At 48.8% G+C, this 23,064-nt stretch overlaps 1 protein-coding gene across 6 annotated transcripts in view; it reads right to left on the bottom strand.

The window, feature by feature from the left end:
• Positions 1–2,281: 2,281 nt before the first annotated feature.
• Positions 2,282–23,064, bottom strand: part of LOC107506816 (core histone macro-H2A.1) — a 70,950-nt gene continuing 50,167 nt past the window's right edge. For 2 of the 6 annotated variants that reach the window (XM_036224021.1, XM_016137693.2), the window contains exons 6-9: positions 19,587–19,686; positions 12,996–13,085; positions 10,416–10,590; positions 2,282–3,038 (exon numbers count right to left, since the gene is read on the bottom strand). In XM_036224021.1, the coding sequence (XP_036079914.1) occupies positions 2,873–3,038; positions 10,416–10,590; positions 12,996–13,085; positions 19,587–19,686 (531 nt within the window). In that variant the 3' untranslated portion in view covers positions 2,282–2,872. Of the gene's footprint in view, positions 3,039–10,415; positions 10,591–12,995; positions 13,086–14,354; positions 14,440–17,784; positions 17,876–19,586; positions 19,687–23,064 lie in introns of all 6 variants that reach the window. The other 4 variants (XM_036224022.1, XM_036224023.1, XM_036224024.1 and 1 more) reach the window with 3 other exon arrangements.

Raw genomic sequence — 23,064 nt, 5'->3', positions numbered from 1 at the left:
CTTTAGAAACAAGTGTGATGTGTGTGTGTGGAGGGGGGGGGACACTGTCTGCCTTGTGCCACCTTGAGAACAGGGCTGCACGACCCGAGGTCCAGGCTTCAGGGCTCGGGCACAGCGGCAGTGGGGTGAGCATGTGTGCTGCATGGCACTTGCTGCAAGTCTCCTCTGACACAGCTGGGAGTAAAGGGCAGGGTGGGGTAGGGGGGCTAGACACCCTTGCAGGCTTCCTTCCCTCAAAATATAATTTCGTTTTTGCTAAATTTTACTAACTGCAAACTTGATTTTTGAATAGAGGCACGTATGCATTTCAAGTGGTTCCTTGCAGTCACACTTCTCCCCCGCCGCCCAAGTAATGAGCTGTTTTCTTTTCTCCCTGTAAACATGAGGCTGACTTCAGAGAACAAATTTTGATCCTAGTTTTAAAACGAACTGGGTGGTTTGGAGATGATGGGAACCCCAGGCAGCTAGTTGGCTCTTTCCCTCTGTTTCATTGAAAAAATTTATTCAAGGAGCCCACAGCTCAGAAGCATGATGCACTTCGTATTATTGAGAGTTTAGAAACATTTAGGTGATTATGGTAAATAATTCACGCAAATCCTGACCAGTGCAATTTATTCTTTTGTGCAAGCCAGAAGGAAGAGCAGTAACCCGGCTCCTTTTCTCTTTACTTCCCAATCCTTCTGGCGCCATCTAGTGGAGGGTCTGCACTAGGTACAGGATTTGCTTCTCTGGTTTTTCCTTCTCCGTAACTAAGGAAATGCCACTCACCCAGAAAGCCATTTAAAACCTCAGTGCCGGCTGCGTTTCTGCCTGTGAGTTAGAAATACCACCGAGGCCAAATGGACTCTTTTGCTGCTGCTCAGAGTGCGCCACCAGGGGGGTCGGCATCTCTATGTTTGAATCTGGTCATCGCTTATTAGCAGGGTCATTTCTGACACACGAGTGAGTTACTGCCCTTCTCCCAGGCTCAGTGTTCTCAGCCGGGAAACGGCCCTCATAACAGGACGTGTCCTACGGGGTTACAAGGACAAAGTGAAATGGTGCCCTGAAGGGCCTCCACACAGCGCCTGGTGCCCAGTAAATAACCAGATTGCCCGCTAACAGCGGCACGGGCGGTTTCTCCTCACCCTCGCACTGCAGATTCCGCCTGTAGAAACAATGCCCTTGGTGAACAGGGCAAGCAAACAGTCCGAAGATACTACTTATGAAGTGATACCATTTTAAGATGTATCTTACTGAAAAGACAATAATAAACTTTCTTTTCTGCCAAACTCTAAGCAGAAATATGTACTCTAGACCCAGTAAAGACCTTGGCAAAAAATTTAGTCTTTTAATAAGACCTTACATTAAGAAGAAACTTGGAAAGATCATCTTTCAGGTTCGAGTTAGAAGCAGTTGTCTTTTCATTGAAGAGATTGGTTCTGTGATGGCTTAGGACCTCTGTTTCGATTTCCTCAGGCACATTTTGGAAAGGAAAAGTGATTTTTTTTCCCATTCATCCATGATATGCAACATGCTGCATATTTCCTCTTGGTTAAAGTCTGCTTTAGAAGCAGGCATGGGTCTTTCTAAAAAGATAATCTTCTGTGCATTTTAGACAAATTTAAATAATGGCAAAAGCACATTTTGAAGCACATAGTGTCTGTGATTTGCTGACTTGAGGTAAAAAGAGTTTACTGACTCTGGTCCAGCTGGGATCTTTTAAAATAATCCACACCCCTAAATACCCACAGCTGTGAGAAGACACGTAACAACTGGCAGCAGCACATCTTGGGGACCTTGGTGGTGGCACTGTGTCCTTGGTAAGCTCCTGGCACCAGGGACCCCATCCTGTAGCAATGACAGGTCCAATCAAGCCCGATAGAGGGCTTGAGGCTTCTGCAGTTTCATCTGGCAAGTGGCCTGGGGGCACTGGGCCCAGCCATGAGCCAGAGAGACCAGCAGGGGAGGGCAGATGGCAGGAGAGACCTGGGCTCAGAGTTAAAGACCTGGGCTCTAGTACCAGTTTGCCACTGCCATCCATATGACTTTCAGTGTATCTGCTTCCTCATCCATGAAATGGGGGTAACACCTTTGCCCAAGTGTCACAAGGATAGGAGACTTGACATGAATTCCCTTTACCAGCCATCAGGGCCTGAAGATGCCCCTCCCCCACCAGGCTGCAGTGGCTGTCATGGTGCTTCCTAGGTGTGGGCCACCTCTACCAAGGCCCCCATCCTGTGATAAGAGAAGCCAACTTACAGGTCGGGAGCACAATAACTTGAAAAATGCCAGTCACAACAACAGTTTAACATTTTACTAAATCAATCCACACAAATTCCAAATTGCAAATATAATTAAAGACAACAGATTCTGTTCTGCCTTTTAAATCTTTCATTTTCAAATCCATCATTAAGACAAAAAGTAAACAAAACTTAGGTCTGCGGCAAATTTATGATTTTTCTTCTCGAGGAGGAAAAAAAAGGAACGTTATAGTAAAAAGAACGCCACTGGGTGTACAATAAAGCACCACGACACACGGTAACAAAGCGGGCTTCCTGGATTCTGCCACACGTAACGGACGCTGCTCTCCCCGCTGCTCTGCATCAAGCAGGATTCATTAAAATAAAACTATAAAATCTCCTAGGTTACGCTAAAGTCAGACACAGTCTGGAACACAGTGCTTAACAACAGTAATGCCAACTATCAGTGCTAACGTAAAAACATTTTAGAAGGTCGAAAACAATTAAACTGGAAACCAAAACTTTACTTTCCCTAGATGAGCAAAATTGAAAATGAAAGGGTTCCCGCCTCCCAGTAGGACCGAAGGGGGCTTTTTCTTTCAAATTGGAGGCGGGGGGCACGGCGCGCGCTGGTTCTGTAGCTCCTCAGCCTAGTTGGCATCCAGCTTGGCCATTTCCTGCACGTAGATGCCTATACTCTCGCTGTCGAAAAGCACAAAATACACTGTTTTGATGGAAGAGGACATCGTCGATACGAAGTAATTGGAGATGGCCTTCAGAATCAGCTGAGCTGCCGTCTGCTTCGGAAAACCATTCCTGCAGGAGAGAGAACAAGGGCTCAGCAACTAGGGAGGCCGCGGTGGCCATGGGACTGCCCACGCCCTCCCGCCGCCTCCCACCAGGAGGTCAAGGCCACGTGTGCTGCAGTGTCTCATGTTAGGTCAGTGTCCACAAGCGGTGCTGGGTCCTGTGGCTGTTCATTCGCAGACATGAGAAAGCCTGGTGCCCACCAGACAGGGAAGGACAAGTAGGCAGAGGACTGCGACCTGTAGGAGAATGTTCTCTGTGCTCTAAGAGAAAGGTAGCCAGGACGTCCTCTCAAAAGTGATAAGCACGCAGACAGGATCCGTGTTCTGTGGCATGTGGTGTGCGTTAGGCTGTGCAGGCTCCCACTTCTCTTCCTGGCACCGCTGTGACTAGCATGGGGCTTGGGACACGGCCCAGGCTCCCAGAGGCTCTCTGTGGGTCTCAGCCTGGGAGGATGTCTGGAGCTCTAGACCTGGATTTCACGGCCCGCGGCCCAGCACCCACCCCCAGCACCCACCAGCTTGTGCTGCTCCAAGGGCAGGCGTCAGGGAGCTGTGGCTGCAGGGGCGAAGTGGGCTCTGCACCTCAAGGCTGGCATCCAAGTCTCCAAGCCAGACCGGTGTGAATTCACAGGCATTTCCATTTAAAGCAAATGTCACATTGCAATGTGGGGGCTACAGCCTCAGAACAAGAATCTAAGCAAGAATCTGAAATCAAGACTAGGAATGTTGTCACTCCTTGCTTCATGTGAGCCTGAGGCTGTTCCTGGTCAACACTGCAGATGCAGGACCCAGGTAACCCTGGAGGACAGGTTAATAACGTGGCAATGTGCCTTGTCTGATGGAAATAACGTGGGCTTTGGAGCCAGTGGCCCTGGATTCAATTTCCTTCACTGACCCCAGCGATGCCGAGGGCAAGAGTCTGGGGCCAGCTCTCACAGGGGTATCTTTGTTCCTCACAGAATGACAGCCTCCGATCTGCCCTGAGCCGACGGCCCTGCTGACACGCGAAGTGCTGGACCAACCTGCCGGTTCCAGCTGTCTCTCCCCCTCAGACCAGGTACCTGCCGCCAGGTGAGAGGTTTCTTAGAACACTCCTTGCCTCACTAAGTGCCAAGAGCTCTGAACCACTGTAGCTGCCTCCCAGAGAGCCACACACATTCTGCTGCCAGTGCTCAGAGCATTTCAGATGCACAGGAGAGAACCATTCTTGTGACTTGCTTTATGATCAAACATGACTTCACCCAGTTTGACACTGGACCCCTAGTAACTGCTGGATGCTTTAGAAGTGAAGTTCAGTCTTAGAAGACAGGGGTGTCACCCAGAACATGTTCCCAGCCTGTCAGAGAAGCCAGTGGACATGGGATGTGACCCAGAGCTGTCGCTGCTCCATACACAGGTGGCTCCCCCTCGGCCACAGGCTCACCTGCAAGGAAGCTGGCACACACAGGGCTGCCAGTGGGGACAGCAGGGCAGAGGTGTTCCAGCCAGGACAGTGTCAGACAGACACAGCTTCCTCCTGAGGAGGCCCTGGGGGCTCTACGACCAGAGTCAGGGTGACTAACGGGTGGGCTGGGATGCAGGGAGAAGGGCTTTGCTGGGAGTGAGGAGGAGAGGTAAGGACCCCACGTGGCAGGTCATTCCCCTCACACCCTTCCCCACTCTGGGATCTGTAAGCTCAGGCTGGGAAGAAGCTGTTCTCACCACACCTGGCACAAGTGCCTTGACTGTGTCCTGGAGTTAAGCATAGAGATAGGAGGTCCGGACAGGACACATTTAAACTTATGGTTTTGGGGGCATCTCTCTGGTGAGCATGCTCCCGGGGGAATATACACAGATGAGTGTCATGGGGAGCTCAAGTCACCCTTGTGGGGTACAGAGGGGTATAGGGGCTGCTCATCCACCAGGCCTCAATCATGAGAGAGGTACCAGGCCAGCTTTTCCGAAGGGGTATACGGACACAGGGTCACAGAGTTGCTGGAATAAGGGCCCGTTTTAAGTGTCTCACAAAGAGCAAATGTTTATTTTCCTGCTATAAATCCAGCTGCCAGAAAGACTCATCAGATTAGTGATCCTATTAGTTTCCTCCAGGTGAGAAAAGCCTGGAGAGGCGGCAGCCAGTGGCCAGATGGTGGAGTGGGGGACGCAGGGACACAGGGAGCGCGGCCCACTGCCGGAGGCAGCCGGACCCGGTCCCTGGGAGCTCTGAGGGCTTCCGGACCCGGCAGAGCTCAGTCTGCAGACGTGGCTGGATAGGTGGGGGCTGAGCAGGGCTGTGAGAACTTGCTCTCCACACCGGAAGCCCAAGACCCTGCTCCACCAACTCCAGGCCGAACCCTTCCCCAACACGCGTGCACATGCGCCCTCCTGCCTGTTTCTGCCTTACACCTGCACGCACGAGCTGGGCTGAGGTGAGGGCCTATGGAACTTCCTCGAGGAGCCATCTTTTATGTGATCTAATGGTCACAGCCTGTCCCCTCCCATGTCTACAACACAAGGCGTGGCCTCAGGCCCCTCTGTCCTAGCCGAAGGCTTCCCCAGAACCCCAAACACTTGCTAGTCACTCTTGTGTGCGCCCAGCACTTTCTGCTACAGACTTCCTCCCACAGGTTTTCCATTCCTCTGCCTGCGACCCTTGAAAAGGACTGTTACTCTCAGCAAAAACATGTCCTTTCCTGTCCCTCAACATCAACAGTTTTCAACATGGGCCTGTGCTCCACGCAGGGTGTCTGACTCAGCAGGTATGGGACCGTCCTTTGAGACCCACTGTTCTATGTGGAGCCAGCACGTGGAGAAAGGTGGCATCAAAGGTGCTCGACCCACAGTGCCGCACCTGCATGCCTTACTGTTGACGGAGTGCAAGCTGGTGTGGCCTTGTCCTTCAAGGTGGCTGCTGGGTGAATGTGAATCTGATTTGTTTCCAGGAAAACCTCTCGTTGATGAACCCGACCCTCTGTGCAAGGCAGCCACAGCCTAAAGAAGAAACCCAGCCGTGGGACTGTGGCCACATTGGAAGACCCAGCCCACCAGGAAGGAATGGAGGTAACCATTTTCCTAATGTTGCAGGTGGGCCCTGGAATATCTTCCAGTGGCTAGTTAGAGGTGTTCGTGACACGTGGAGTGTGCAGACAGATGCTCTCACAAGAGTGCTTGACACTTAGAACCCTCGAGACAGTGGCAGCTGTGGCACATGCAGCCTGGAGCCGCTGGGCTGGAGACTGCGCGCTATCTCTGTGCCTTGTTTCCCCATCTGGTGAAATGAGGCAGCTAATGAGTACGGACAAGGTAACATACAGAGTGCTTAAGTAACAGTGTGGCCTGTAAAGTAGGTGGTCTGGAAGGGTCTTTTTAAAGCTTCATACAGTAGAAAACTGTCTCCCCACCCCAGGACCCATGACAACTATGACTGTGTGACTGCTGCTGTCTGCGTATGTGATGTCCAGTCCTGCTGGCATGCTGAGGTGTGGCAGGGGCACAGGTGGGCGTCCCTGGTGCAGCGCCAGTCAGCTCCCAGAGGGCTGCTCACCGAGGGCGTCTCCCTCATCTTTCGGCGTCTCGGCTGGCTGGGCTCCCATGCTGGCTGCAGAGGCGCAGCCCCTCTGAATGCCATCCCTGCTTGGCCACGTCTTGGCGCCTTTCTCCTCTTCCAGGACACATCAGAGCAAAGAACAAGTCAGATTCGGGTTTGAATCTGACTTGGATGGGGCATTAACCTAAGAATTAGTTTTCTTAGTTGGAAAACAGACACCTCAAGGGTACACAGGTCGATGACTGCAGTGGTGAGATGTAGACACTGCCCTCTACCCCGCTCGGCCCTGGCCTAGCCCACTGCAGTTTCTGCCTTTCCCAGTGTCTTGAGCCTCAGTTTCCCTCAGCTGGTACAAAGGGACCCCATGTGCTCTGTCTATCCTCTTGGGTCAGCCTGCTCAGTGACGGCTGGGGACTGTACACATCGGTTGCTTTTCCTGTCATCCCATCTGGATGACAGAGATTTGATTTATAAGGCCTCCTCGCAGAAGAGGTTCCAGGTCCACCAGCTCTGCTGAGCCCTCTCGTGTGGGGCGCTGCCAAGTGTCCTCACTCCTGGGGAGCCTGCCCCCCAGGGCTGGGCAGCCACACGGGAATCCAGGCCCAGAGCTGTGTTGAGCAGGCCAATCAGGGACCTGTGGGGACAGGCTGTGTCCTGGGGGTAGGGAAAATCCAGGTGGATTTTCTGGAGGAGACAGACTGGAGCATGCCCTGGAAGGCTGGGTAGGAGTAAACATGGATTCTAGAAGTCTGGTTTTCTTGCCAGGTCAGTCCACTGTCTGGGAGATGGGTAGGGCTGCATGTCTTAGAAGCTTGAGTAACTTGGGAAAAATGTCACCATGTCTACATATTCTTCTGCTAGGATTAGGTGTCCCTCGCGCTGTGCTCCCAGGCCCCCCCACTCTTTCATCTTCTGGCTTTGAGCAACTGCCTGTGTGAAGTTGTCCCAGGTGGGGGCCACCCCAGCCAGAGGTAAAGATCAAGCCATCGGGGTTCTGAGCTGAGGGAGAAGCTAAAATTCAGAAGGAGATGATAGGCGAGAGAGGGGCCTGGGCAGCACAGCCCAAAGCGGCCTCTTACCTTCTCTCCCTCCAGCACACACATGTTTTGGGTTAATGTTTGTTTTTGTTCTTTATATTTCTCTTCTAAGGCTCATGCTCGGCAGGCAGTGAGGCTGACGGCTGTGCCTGGGCAGGTCAGGGAACTCCATCCAAGTGGTGTTTCCAAGGCTCCCTAAAACCTACTCACATAGTGTGCAGGCAGTGGGGGTGATGTTCTGGTGGGATGTGGGGGTGGGTAGGTTTGTTGATAGGAGTTCCATGTGCCTAATATCACAAGCCCTGAAGCCAAGGACCTCTGATCAAAATCTGGCCCTACCAGGTGCAAGCTGTGTGACCACAGGTGAGTGACTTAACTCCTCTAAGCTTCCATTTCTCTGCCTTTGCATGGAATTAATAAGCGCCCACCTTGCAGAGTTTTTGTGAGAGGATTCAGATGAAGGGTTTAGCATGGTGCCTGGGACTCAATACCCATAAATGGTAACTTGAAAAAGACAAACAGGCTTTCCTTTTAAGCTCATAAATCTAAGGAGAGTTTAATCAAAGCCCCAAACTAGCTATTCCCTCTGTACTGCCCCTCCGGAGAGGGGTCGCCCCCTAATGTCAAACAGAACTGAGGGAGTGGGGGTACCCATAAATATTGTGACCAGAATTTGGCCAGATGCCGGAGGTAGCTTCTCGAGGCCGTGGTGACACCCCTGGGTCTCTCTGCCTCCAGTGGATTTTAGGATTGGCCTGGAGGTGGATGGGCTAAAGGAAGGGAGTAGGGGGTCGTGGTCATCACCCCCATGCCTGAGACGCTGGGCCTCAGCTCTGAGAAAGTGAGCCTGCTTTACCAGCATGTTTGCATTTATACTGTTTTGATTCCAGCGTGACTTTTATGCTGGAGACACTGGATGCCACAAACAAGCTGTTTTATTTCCCCTCCTAAAACCCGCTGTGATTTACTGGCCGGCTCTGGTGTAATCCCATTCTTTACTCATGAAAGAGAGGGCAGCTGTTTACACGGTGCTGTGGGCAAGGTCTGCCCGACAGATGTGGGGCCGGGTGGCTGTGCACATGTGCTTACCGCTGGAATTCCGCCCTCTTAAAAGCTTTCAATTGATTATTTCTTAAAACTTTTACTCCATGAAAAATGTAAATAAGTTTGTAATAACAGATGTTCTTTTATGAGAATTACTTTTATGCTTCAATTAGAAATTTCCCAATAGCCATATGAAAAAACGTGAAACTTACCTCCAATAATGGCCCCTATTGCTTCTCTCTTCGGAAGCACCTTTCATCAGAGTAGATCAAAGTGCATCCGAAACACTAATTAACTGAACCTCAGAACCATCTGTGAGGAAGGGCAGTCCCTAAAGTCTCGCTGGCTGATACGGCGGGCCAGGGACCGAGAGGGTGATTCATTTACCAAAGGTCGCATGGCACTGCAGTGCGAAGGAACAGGCCTTCTGTGGGAAGTGGGAGAAGCTGGCTACTTACGCTCTGATCCAAAAGCATTTTGTAAAGAAAAGGCCCTGAATTGGCTCTGGGCCTGACTGGCGCCTTATGGAACCCGCGCTGCCTCTGCACAACCCCACTTTCCTTGGGTAGTGTGAGTGGCTGGTGGCAGAGACCCACAATGTGGACAGAAAGCCCAGGTGTCACTACTGGCTGATGGAGCCCTGGGCTTTGGCCCCTGTTGGCCCAAGATACCAAAAGCTGCAGCTCTGGAGACCGGTTTCCCTTTGCTCAGTGCCCAATCTGGAGTGAGCCTTCCAGAGGCTGTAACTTAGACCCTTGGCGGCAAGGACCCTCAGAAGCAGCCCGGCCCCAACAGGCCCTTCCATCCTTGTCACAGTACAGAGTTCTCAAAGCCCTCTCCCTCGGAAAGCCCCTTTCATTTCCAGAGCAGCCTTGAGATGAGGGATTACTCGCTTTTCATGAGGAATTTGGGCTCGGAGCGGGGTTAATTTATGTGCCATCACCTCAGCTGATTAGTGGCCGAGCCAGGACTGAACTCCCGGCCTGACCTGTTATCAGAGCACAGTGCTGCTCTGATAGGCAGGGACTCAACAGGTTATTTCTGGCATCTGAGGCGTGCAACCCAGGAGGTGGTGTGGTGGGCTGCTGCCCTACCTGCCCCAGCAGATGTTCAAGGACTACACTCACCCCGTGGTAGCCCTCTGGGTTGTTCTGTCTAAGGGGCAGCTCCCTCATAGTCTCGGTGAGCCCATCTGGGGATATCACAGGGTGGGGTACGCCCACCCCTGTTTCACTTACATAATTTGCCTCTTGGTTCCACTGGGTCCCGTGACTTCCTTAGCAGCAGTGAGATAGGCAGAGAAAGCAGGCGGGGGGAAGTGAAGGACACTTGGGTACACACAGGTGAGAAGCTGCTGTTTCGGGGACAGAACTGTAACATACCCACAGGCTGGTCCTGGGAAGGACACTCTTAATTATATCCCTGCATTCACACCTCCCTGTCTTCCCCTCAACCTGAGCCTTAAGTATCTTTCAAGATTCACCCTCCGAACCCTCATCTCTGATGATCCCAGCACTCTGAGGTCACCCTCTGTGACAGCTGCTGTCACAACTGAAGTTGTACATTGTCCTCGGGCTTCCCGTCTCACTCTCCAACTGTCCCTCACCCTCACTTGACGTTTGCATTCTTCTCTATTTCTCACTCCTGGTTTCCTAGATGAAGGCAAGAGCTTGAAAGCCGCCTCAGCTGACTTTGTAAACAGAGCGCCACAATTATGGACTAAATATGCAGAGAAATACATCCTCGACCACCATGATAACATGCTGGGTGCCCTTACCTGCCACTGCCAATAGATGGAAACGCAATGGATTTCAGTTTCTTATCATCTGCCAGGGCCAAGCAATTCTTCACCGTCTTTTCCAGAAGTTCCTCACACTTGTCTGCACCCCAGACTGGACTGTGACAGTGGATCACAAACTTGGCGGGCAGACCGTGGCCTGCGCTGACAGCAGCTGGAGGGAATGAGACAGGAACGGTGAGTTTTACCCCTCTGCAACACACACAGCACAAGATGCCAAATGCAGACCCACTCTCCAGCTACGGTGTGTCTTCCTGGGCCCTCCGATGGCCTGTATCCAGGGAAGGCCACAGCTGCCTGCTACATTGTGATTCAGTGTGAGCCGGAGCTAGAAACTGCTCAGGAGAGATGCTACGCCAGGACCCACCCTTAGAAAGTTGGCATGAGGATACATCGCTACCAGGAATTTTAGCCAAGATTGTATTAAGCTTTCCCTCTATCCTCCCCAGAAGGCAGAGCCTTAACCATCTAACTTGACCAAATGTGTCAGAATGTTTGCAGCCTCAAATTGCTTGCCTTTTGGGGCCTCCAACTCTCTCTGTTCATGTGGATGGATTCACGTGCATATATAATTATGATGTATCTATAAATTTCCCAGACACAGTTCAGGATAAACCTCTTCAGAAAGCAACCTGACTAGCATATCTGCTGCCCTGTTCTTCCTCACCAACTGATCCTGTTTAATTTTGACAGAATTAGACTGTTTTTAGGATGGAACTATTTTCTTTTCCTAGAAGAGCCTTTCTCTTGCTACATATTTCCATAGCAGACAAGCCTTTTCAGGTTCACTCTCCATTTCTGCCCTTGTCAGCTCCTAAGACAGTGGCCCTGGGTCTGCTACTCACCAGGAAATGGAACATGCCATCCCGGTGTCTCCCAGAGCATGTTTCAGGACTCCTGTCCCCACAGATGCAAAGAAGGTGGTTCTAGGTCCCAAGGGTTAGGTGAGTGCTGCTTGCTGGGCTTCCATAGAAGAGCACACTAAAGTCCCACAGCACTGTGACAGTAAGATGCCCAAACTTTCTGGTTTGTTTCCTGAACCCATCTTGTGGAGAACACCCATCAGTTTTATCCAAGGGGTATAGGATGTTAGGTTTGTGCCACTAGTAGATACTGGACAAGAGTGATTTGTGGGTAGTGTCTCATGGTGCAGCAGAAACAGCTCTGCACCAAGAGTCACAGGTCTGAGTGTGCATCTTGGTGCTCCTTACTGAGTAGTGCAGGATCTCTGGGCTGAAGTGATGACCTATAGACATCTAAGATTGGGGGTTTAATTCACGGTCTGTCCACTGGAGAAGTCACTGCTAAACTACGCATGGAAAAAGACTGGAAAGAAACATGCTAATAGCGATTACCTTTGGACAGTACAGCAGGGGTATGTTTCATTATCACCACCTTTGTACTTGTAAAAGTATTTTTAAAACTTTCTAAAATAAATCTTAAAATCAACAACAAAATGTGTTTGTTATTAAAAAGAAGCAAATATATCTTTCTAATGCCATGCTAAATCTAATGCATTTGTACCAGATGAGTGTGGTCCAAGGCAAGCAGCACCAGGGCCACCTCTGGTCACACCTCATGGGAGGGTCACCAAATGGGCTCGAACTGGAGCACCAGTGGGAAAGCTCTCCGGGCTGGCACAAAGGCCACAAGCCCCTGGGTGGTTCGTGCTGTGTGTCCCCCACCTGTTCTAGGTGGAACTGCCTGGAAGAAGAGCTGGAAAATTGTGCCCCCCATTCCACGTTTCGTGGGCCAGGCAGAGGTCAAATGCAAAGAGCAGCACAGGGAATGCCACCCTCTAATCCCCACGAGCTCCATGGCTAGCCCAGGCTGGCTCGTCATGGGTAGTCACTGGGGGAAAGAGGGGTACAGCCTGCTGTACCCTCTAAGAGAGGGCTTGTGTGGGTATCACAAAGTGATTGCTGATGCCCATTAGATTAACATTCATTTTAAAAACAAACAGGATTTGAACAGGTAATGGGCACTAGGGACCATTTGGTAAGAGAAATTAGAGCCCAAAAAGAGGACGAAAATGGCCAGCAGCAGTAAGACATACTCCGCCTCTAAGTTCTTAGCGATATTTCCCCACATCAGTTTCAAGTCATTTTCTTACCCCCTGTATCATGAAAGGTATGAACGGTAAATGAGAAAGAAATGTGTATTCATACTTTTCCTATTAGAAACATAGTTGACTGAATAAAAATGATTAATTCACATCTCTACCAGCAGTTGTGCAGATGGCTCATATCACTGTCTCCAATTCTCAGATCTTAAATTTGCCAAACTCTGCTTCTGTAATTCCTTGAGGTCTAGTCATCAAACATTTAGAAGCTATTTTAAGTAATAAAAAAATCAGAAAGGCAATTCTCACAACCTTTAAGCTCCCCTGACAATTTGCATGTGACAGAAGTCTAACTTGTAAAGCCTGGTGGCTTTCCCCTGCCTCCACTCAGAGACACATTTGCACTGCCACCTCTGAATTCCAAGTTGTCTCATAATATGGTTTCCCTAACTCTGCATGTGCCACAACCAAGTAGACCGCGTGCTTCTTCGCCTTACCTCCAGCTACTTCCAAGGGCCCGTTCTTTTTCCGGAGCTCCAGCACAGCTTCCACGAACTCCTTGCCACCTTTCTTCTCCAGCGTGTTTCCTAGACAAGGACAAGATGAGGTCAGACTGCCATTCTGGTGTCTCATGGCACACACAGACACTTAGCATGTCAGATGATTACATACTTTGTATGATCTGAGCAGCTAATTTCCATATGGCTGCAAAATAGGAGCTGAGCCGTGGCTGGGTCACAAGAGTAAGATTTAGAAGGGATTCACCATTGGCCAGTCATCACTGTGGCATTACAACCCCTTATTTGGGGGTGACTCAGGGTGATCCTGGATGAGCCAGAGATAGGAGATGCCTGTTTTTCGCAAGCACGCCTGTCCTACACACTTTTTATTGGCGTGAGAAACCAGATGGTGCTGGCTTCCAAGGCTGCTGCCTCCCTTGGATTTCTTCTGTCTCTAGAAAGGGGCCCCAAATAAGGAGGTTTTAGAGAAGCATACTCCCATCAGGCGGCTAGCTCTCCTCTTGGCCACAGGCCCAGAAGAAAGCGTTTGGCTTTGGCTACCTTTGGACCAGCATCACCACCATGCCTAGTTCCAATTTTGCAGCTTTGACATCATATGTGAATACAAAAAAAAAAAAAAAAAAGAAAGAAAGAAAAAGAAAATGGCCTCAGACACTATTTCCTTAATTACACTAATGATTCAGAATCATTTTAGGTAAAAGAGAGCAACATCAGAAGAAGAGCTTAAAGATGAATGTGTGTTATATAAAAGCTTGGAAAGAAGGGTGACCTTTGAGAACCAGATTTAAAAAAACAATCCAATGGAAGGAGGGAGTACCTTTTCTTGTACATCATGGTACTTGCTAAGTAATCAGTTTCTGCTATGAAAGCCAAATTCCCAAATAGGACCCCCAACGCTGTAAGGTCTGGAGGGTAAATGCCTCGTGTGGAACAGTAAGCCGCAACCAAATTGAGAGATAACATCACCTTTTAAAGTTTGGCCAGATTGGGGTCTCAGTCTTCCTTAAGCTCTGATTCCTCAGTTTTGCACATTTTAAAGTACTTTTCCTCACAAGAGGACAAAATACTCCCCTTAAGATTCACCGTTTGTCTTGGAAAATTCAAAGTGCACCTGGCACATTCTGGGATGGGTCGGTCAGGGTGCTTCGGAATGCACCAGCCCCAATTCTCTCTGGATTCACTCTGTAATGACTCAGGCTGATTAGAGAAACCTGACTCATCTGAATGCTTGAGCTAGAGGGGTGAACTGACCCCAGGAAATATCTGGAAGGAAAAGCAGACAGCCTGGGCACTGTCACCAATAAGACAGCACCAGGTCTAACAGCACGCACTGACCTGTAAGCCGCCCGACTGTAGGCAGTCTGGGGTGCGCGAATGAACCTGACTGCAGGCTGTCACCCACAGGATCTCTCTCGGCTGTCTAAGAGAAGGCTTGGCTTTCAGAGATATTAACTTGGGATACCTGAAGTGGGGATCCAGCGTCCCTCCTCATTAGCCCAGATTCCCCTCATGCCTTCCCGTCTTAGAAAGCAGTGAAGTAGCCATTAAATGGCTGGAAGGGCAGCTGCTGCATGTTTCAGACAAAGTTCAGCCTCGGAGACAGAGACGGAGGCTGAATGGGCTTGAGGGAGCAGATTTGGGCCTCATGGCCTGGAGACCACCAGGAAATAGAGACTTTTGAGGATACATCCCAGATGAGTGAGGCCCAATTACAGGTTCACCTGAAATATCTGTGCAACCAAGAAAAATGAATCCACTGGATCCCAAATGCTGCTGCCCAGCTATACCAGCTCTAGCCTTCTCTCCTAACCCAGTCTCCAACTTGAAGGAGGGAAATAGATGTGCTCTAGGCAGGACTATTTCAGGTCCTCGTTCTCCATCCCATGTACTCTTTGGGGAGCCAGGAAATTTGGATGGGAAAATAAAATCAGTCCTGTATTAATACTACCAACTCCTTTCTAAGATATGAACTATTAAGAAAATGGGCTGATTTGTAATTAAAGGCGTGTTTATCTTAGGAAGAGTGTTTACTTTAAAATTTTGACTTATAATTAAATCTTGCTTTAATTAAAAGTAAAATTTGCAAGATAAAATACACTGAATGCATTTCCCAAACTTAAAAACTGAACCCTAGAGTGCAGGCAATCCACCCAGTCAGGACTTGACTCCTACACACACATATGTATGCACATGTTCATGTAGACACACGTGTACTTTTTAACAAGAAACAGGCCCATTTCAACTGTATTGTCAACACTCTTAATGTAACACTCTCACTTTTTAGGCTTAACTTCAGGGTTAATCATAAAGCAATTGGCTTATCTGCCCCCAAGCATAAACGTGTTACTCCCACGAGAACAAGGACATTATTTCATGCTTAGAAAGCAGGCATAAGTATCAGTGTTCAAAACAGCCTAAGCAAAAATTTAGGCTTGGACAAATGTCAGGCTCAGCCTGTGGTCTATTTCACTGTTAGAAAGAACTTTTGATGGGTAAAGTTAATCACTGGGGCTAAGCATTCCTGCACTCGCATTCCTTCTTCCAGCGGTCTTGGGACTCAGGAATTCACACCAAAATGAGAAATGGAGTGATTACATCCTAGCTTCCTGTTTCCCCTCTCACACATCAAAGTGGGAGTTGGACCCAATTGAGACCATGTATGAATCTGGTTGATCACTGGTTTTGCAGTCTAACGGAAATCCGGGTTCGGTACTCGTTCGGACTGGTTCACCAAGAAAAAGCACTGAGGCGGGCTTTAGGAGACCTGGGTTCTGGCCCTGGCACAGTCTTTTCTCTTTAGCCAGTCAGGTTGTTTGAACTGCCTGAGGTATTTTTCTGGCTGTGACAGCGTGAGTGCTGTGACCTTGGGCAAGCTCTCGGACCCACGTTACTGAGATGTCACCAAGGCTATCACATGTTTACCCGGTGCCTATCAGTGGGTTGAGGACAAGCAGAACAGAGGGAAAAGCATGAGCATTGTCATTATTCCAAGGAGACCAGTTCTGGTCACAGTTCAGGAAGGACTGGGCTCTTGGGCTGGGGGGAGCACACAGCTGACTCTGCCTGTGACCCTCCCAAAGCCTTCAGGTCTATCCCGTAGGGTGGCTAACCCTGCAAACACATGCCTTCCATGGCTGCAGGTCACTAATTCTCCTCTCCCTGGGCCCGGGTGAAATACTTTTACTCAGGAAGTTTCTTAATTTCCATTTCACCAAAATTCCTGGATGGCAGGATGAACTCAAGCCTTAGTTACTCATGGCTGAAAGATAAGTCTTTAGCTGTTTATTTTCCTCCAAATGAGTATTTCCACCAAGCTTTCATTTGGTTAAACAAAGTATCTCTCTCTCAAGCTGCCTGACTTATGAGCTGTTAAACAACTCTGAAATCTTGTCAAACGGGCATTTAGTCACCTATAGCCTGGCTGCATTTTGGCCTGGCAGACCTGGCAAGTCCTAACTTTCCATCCAGTTTGTCTTTCCATCTATGTCTGAAATCCAGAATGCCCAGGAGAGCAATTAGCCCAAATCACAGTGGCGAGGGCAGACTGTGACATGAAACAGAGCTGGACAGCCAGAGATCGCTAAACTGCTGCATTTCCAGTATCCGGGACGCTCATGAAAATCCTAAGAGCCTCATCCTTCAAGATGACTTCGCTTTTGTCCTTATTAAAAAATGTCTCCATTCTCTCTGGAAGCTGGTATTTGAATCTACACTCAGAATGCTCCTCTTGGGACCAGCTCATCTGCTGTAAATATCATACACATGAGAGCAAGACCATAGGCAAGCACCAATCATAAGCCAGACACAAAACAGGGTGCTTTGCTTATTACATTATTTAGTGCAATTCTCACTATTACCACTGTTTTACGGATAAGGGAACTGAGGCGTGGAGCCTAGGCCCCATAACCAGTAAACGGCGAGGTGAAGATCCCAGCTCCTTGTACCTAGCTCCAGCCCTGTGCTTTTTTGCCATCGCACCGATGCCCCTTCATTATGTAAGCAATTCTTAGGGCAGGGCACTGACGCTGCTGCAGCAAGCTGGCAGCCAAGGCACTCGGCACCCCGAGTGCTCTCGGCCTCACCCTGCCTCCCCTTAGCTATTCAACACCAGAAGCCAACCGATGACCCCTGTCAGCTGTGGAGAGAGGGGAGGACGTTCTGGGTCTAGGAGAGTGTTTCTCAGCAGTGGTCTAGGGATACCACATCAGAATAGTGTGACTTTCATGCATAGGAGATCTGAGAACCCGAGTGTGGGAGAGTGTTCTGAAAGTGCCCCTGTGGGCACCTGAGGCTGTACGGCCATTTCCAGGAATGAGATGCTTCTGACACACAGAGAGGTGTGTGGGACAGAGGCCTGTGCACAAGCAAGCCGCCTGGCTGGTCCACAGAGGACACAGACGCGGAACTGCATGCCGCTCGGCCGATCTGGATGCACCCCCTTGCAGATGGAATCCCGTGTGAACCCAGTCTCCAGTAAAGCTGTGCCTTGTGAAGCAAATGAAGAAATAATGTTGATGAACCAGTTTCCAAACCAGAAGCGTGCCCATCTGTGAGCTGCATGATGCGCCCTGGCCGACAGCTAGCTGTATTTCTCGCATTCACAACCCGAGGATGGGAGACCTTGAGAAGGTCGACCTTGGGTAGGTCAGGACAGCTGGAAGTGTGAAATGAATGCAGCCCTGCATAGCTGTCAAAGGATCAAGCTGTCTGCGGTGGCTGACTGACCATGCACACACACACTCGGCAGCACCCGGCTAGGCATTACCTACTTCACCACCGGTGTAGAAGTCAGTGTTTGTCGGGTGAACGACAGCCTCACTGTCGATCGAGGCAATGTCAGCCTGTACAACTTGCAACTATAACAGGTAAACAAATGTATATCAACTGTGTTGGACCGAGACCCACGCACAGGCACATTCACTAACGCCCCATGGCAGGGCTGGCCTACCTGGTCGATTCCAACATAGGAGCCCAACGGGCAACAGTCCACGAAGTGTGCGCACATGTGGATGGGGGTGAGGAGGAGGAATATCAAATGTGACATGGTGAAATCAAACATTTGAATGACAAGTCCAAAAAAAGAGAAACACACATGAGATCATTTCCAAAGGCTCAAAGAAATAACAAAACAACGAATGCCCCATTTCACTTTGCAAAAACCTGTAAAACTGGCACCCCACTGAGAAGGCTACTAAAACATGGTGTCTGTTTTTTTTTAAAAAATATGTGGACTATGAGGCCAACCAAAACAATAAGTTTCTCCATTTTGTCAGCAGCAACTTTCCGAGCTTGATGTTTTTTCTTGTGACATTCATCGGTTTACCTTTAAGGGATTTCTCTTGAAAACTGAGAAAACAGTATAGGTATGCAGAGAGGGTTGTCTATATCTTTCCCCCTCAATGTATAAATGTATAAAAACATTTTTCCAGACCTGGCTCTTATTCTAGTTAATCTGTTTTTATGTACTTTGCATATAATAGGATAGGATCCTTGCTGTTTTCTAGTGTGTGGGTTTTTTTTTGTTTTTTTTTTTTTTAAAGAAAGTACCTGTAAAAGGCAGTTGTAAAACAAGCTCAAGCAGGGCATTCTTGAGTCTCAGTTCTCATGTCTTCGGCTCACTACTATACCCGTTTGTGTGGGTCAGGCCTGGACTTTGGAACAAGCATCTCTCCCACAAAGGAAATCTGTCAACCCTCAAAGGCAGCCCAAAGTGGGAACCAAAGGCACACAAAATGCACATAGGTCAGTATCAGGCATGAGGCTGCCTTGGTGTGGGCATTGGCTGGGCTGCTGCCCTTGGCAAGACTCACTACTAAGAGGACAGGAACCTTTATGGTGCCCATGACAGTTCCTCTATGTTAATGAAGCCACAGAGTGGGACACCTAGGAGTAACTCCCAGCTGGCCCTAACCCGCCACCCTCCTGAGTAGGGAGACCCGGTGGCTCTGAGGCATAGCTTTCCTCCATAGGAACTGGCTCAGAAAGAGACATCGCCCTCCTAGCCAAATAATTCGTGAAGGTGGCACTCGGTTATATACTGTTTTCAGTTATAAATAGTTGAAGAAGTGACAATAGGTGGTAAATTTGGGGGAAACCAATGACTGGTAGGTTTAAGACAGCTTAATTGTACACTGATGCAGCCTGTCACCCTTTTCAGGGGATTTCAAGCTTTGTTTAAGCATCGTTTCTAATTAAGGCTTAAATGGAGAAACTACTGTTTTGTAGTTACCTGAGATTTTTCAGTTCTAAAAAAAAAAACAACGAAAAAAAAAACACATTAAAAAAATCCCCCCAAGTAACCAGCAGTCAGAATGATCATTATGGAAGAGAATTTAGATGGCAATATATTTACAATCAAGGAAAAATCAGCCAATTGCAGTAAATGAAACATCATTTCCATTTGGAATGGCCTGGAGTAAGTAGACAGTGAATGCCTACACTTAAACATTCATCTTGAATTTGGGAATCTGACTTGACCATCTGAAGTTGGAGAAAACAGAGTCTAAATTCTGGGTTCCATAACTTTTCACCTGACAGCTGGTGGCGCCAAACCCCATCCCCAATTACCTAGGTCATCTTTAAGGTCAATGTCAGCATTGGTAGGATTGATTATGGCCTCCACCTCAAAGCCGGCTAAATTACTGATTTCACTGTGAATAAGGTTCAGCTGAAAAGAAAAGCATGAGGTGGGAAATAACAGGACAGCTGGGAAGTCATAGAGAAGTGAGCCTTGGGATACAGATGAAGGGCAGTGAACACTCCAAGTGCACTGGGCTCAAAAGGGAACAGGGAGTTACTGGCTAAAGTACATCCATTTTTAACAAAAGACTAAATGTCAGGATGCTCAAAGGAAGTAAGCTAGGCTGGGGGTCCAGAATCCGTTAGTTGATGCCTGGGGCCAAAGAGAGGCATAAGCCACATGGGACTGGTGGATCCACTTCCCTTAAAGGAACTTGTGACCTGGGGGCCAAAGAAAAGCAGCTGCCAGGACCCTCAGAGTGCTCACTGTTGGGGCAGGGGTGCTATATGTGACTGTCCTCTCGGAGCACTGGGATGGTGCGGAAGTTGCAGCTAGTTTGAGCAAAGCCCTAGTGGCCATGGGTCTTTAAGGCTGTCGCTAGCACCATGACTGCTGGCTGGCTCCCCTGCCCTGCTCAGGGGTGGCAAGGAGCAAGAATGGTCTGTTGCTCGGTAACAGCTAATTTTACGTGTTATTAGTCATGTAATGCTGAAGTTCTGATGAAACCCAGGAAGAGAAATAGCAGTTCTCTAGTGAGACAATGTCTTTTAAATGTTTTTCTCCTTGTTGGTGAGGTTACTCTGATGCCCAATGGGTCAAGCATTTTCCTTTAGTGAGTTTATGAGTACCCAACGAACTGGCTTTTTCTAAAGAGCCACCGAATGTCCCTCCTCTTCACTGTTTTTCTGTTTCCATAGCATCCTTCAGTATGAGAGGAATCCTAAGTTCTAGACTTGGCTTTTGGAGGGGCAGTGGGAATTTGCTAGCCCAGGGAACTACTGTCTGGGGTCCTATTCCTCCCCTTCCTGTTCTTAGGCACAAGTGCCTACAGCAAAGTGCTCTGTCTCAATGGAGATGCTCACTCTTCAGTGATATAAATTCCTAACAACTGCAGTGAAGAGCAATGCCTAAGAGCCCCCAGAGGAGCTGGTGCCCTAGACAACTGAGATCCAGGCTGGAAGATCTGACCGCAGCATGCAGGGCCCAGCAGGGCAGAAGTCTTTATCCAGGCTCTCACTCCAAGGTCACTTGGCAGAGAGACCACTCTTGGCAACTGAACTCCAAGTCACTCAATTTCTGAGGCCAAACATTTTGTTGATAACAAAACTGAACAAAAAATCTAACATTCTAGAAGCATCTGAAATATAAACCCACATTTCCAATTCCTAGAAGCAGTCAGCAGATTCTGAAAAAAGGGACCTGATAAAATTAAAAGTCATCATTCTTTGTGAGAAAACAGGTGTAGAGATTACTTTGGTCATATGGCCAGGGAAGGGAAGGACTCTGGCTAGGCCCTGTTACAAAGCAGCGGTCTACATTTTTAGCTTAGATTCAAAGGGAAAAGAGGAACAAGTTTTCTTCCCTTGGGCTTTTTGAGACCAGTGGGAAAAAGCTAACAGCGAGATGATCACAAAGAGACGCAGCTCCTCTGGACATAAGACCTATGCACATCGGGTACAAACAAGTCGTGTATGCACGCCTGAAGAGGATGCACTGCCTAGTGGACATGTGAATAAGCCTGGTAGGGGCAGAACAGATGCTCCGACCCCCAACCCTTACCACTATCCAGGGTCAAATCCAATTGGGTTTCTCAGCCAAAGGGGCATGTAGCTGTCTGAAGCACATGGCAGAGCAGGTGAAAGGTTTCTGGGGAACTCTGAAAATTCCCAAATTTTAGCCTGATTTTCCAGGAGGAAAGAGGGTCACTAATGATTTCGGCGTTTGAATAAGGTGACCTTCTTAGCCTCATTATTGAGAAAGTAGAAAACTAAGTTTTAAACCAAAGCACAGGGAATTTAAAATATCTGTGAAGATTGTTGGCCACTGGAATGAATGACTAAAGGGTACTACTAGTTATAGAACAGAATGGGGTTCCACTTGGCTGTGGAGTTGGGAGAAGAGAACTTAGCCAAGTGTCCTTCAAGATCCTTTCCACCACTGAGACCTGATTATCCTAACCTCAAGCTGGTTCTGCTGTCACCTCTGATGTCCACAGCACCCCTAAGTGGTTATGCCCACATTAACCTATTCTCTGCTCATGATGTAAACTTTAGAGTATAAGCTCCTTGAGGACGAGAGTAGGTTGCCTCCTACCCCAAGTGCCACACAATGCCTAAGACAATGCTCAAGTTTCTATAGGCACACAAATGGATTTGGAAGTAAACATCCAACATCCTGACATAATTCTGAGATGAAAGAACATCCCCCTTCCTTAAAGCAGAACTAACGGAAGTGCCACGTCAGGAACCGGGCCCTTGGCCTAGCTCGTGCCTGAGGTGGCTCAGAGACAACCTGGCCATCCTGGAAAGGAGGCTGGCACCCATCACTTAGGACAGATCAAGAGGTGGCCTGCCAATAATAGGGAAGGATCTGGTGGCTTGGAGTTACAGGGTGCACATCCAGACTGCCTTGATTTGACCTACTTGGCTACAGGATAGTAAAATCCTATTTTTTAAAAATATGATATGATCATAAATTCAATTTTAGGAAATTAAAGTTATTATTAAATATTATCTGAGGGACTTGCTTAGTCTGGCCTGTAATTGTCAAATTTTGGTGTCTCTCATTCCCTCCTACTGGACAAGTTGAGAAAGGACTGGCCGGTCTTATTTCCCTGTGCTAGTCACATGAAATGCAACTCTTTTCCTGTCCTCGGAGTCTACTTCAGCTAAAAAGGATGGAAAAGGCAGTGTTCTCCATGCAACCAATTCTAAATCCCTCCTGGAGAGTCGTGTTCTCTCTGTGGCCTATCCTCCTGCCCTCACCGCTGAAATAAAAAGACTCCTTTATCTGTACTATGCTGCCCACCCCGATTCCCCCAGAAGCCTCAGGCATAGTGGTGGTACATGGTGAGTTTCAGGCAAGAACATGTCACACATGTGGGCACTGCTGGAGGCCCAGGAGCTGAGTCACCACTCTTGGTGGCTTCCTTAGCTTCCTAAACTGTTGCAGACACCAATGGTCAGCCACGGGGTGGAAAAGGGGTAATGGCCCTTCTCACAGCTGCTTCAAGAGCCCCTTCTCTCCTTACGGTTTTCCAGCCCCAGGACTAACACGTCTGGATCTGAGGGAGAAAACCCATGGGACCGCATGCCTGCCTTTGGTGGCCTGCAGGGCTGCGGCTGCTGCAGGGCTACAGCTGCAATCCGGACAGCCAGGGAGGCGTGAAGCCTTCCTCATTCCCTCCTTACGCTGCCTTCCCAACTGCTTCGAATACTACCGACCCTATGAAATTTACCATTTCTGCACAGATTTATAGAACTACACATTGGAAGTGGGTTTTTGTTTTTGTGTTCATGTGTTGGC

The sequence above is a fragment of the Rousettus aegyptiacus genome, unplaced genomic scaffold (genome assembly GCF_014176215.1).
Source record: "Rousettus aegyptiacus isolate mRouAeg1 unplaced genomic scaffold, mRouAeg1.p scaffold_m13_p_7, whole genome shotgun sequence".
Taxonomy (NCBI): Eukaryota; Metazoa; Chordata; class Mammalia; order Chiroptera; family Pteropodidae; genus Rousettus; species Rousettus aegyptiacus.
The sequence above is the reverse complement of the archived record's forward strand: the minus strand, read 5'-3'. Positions and strand labels throughout refer to the sequence as shown.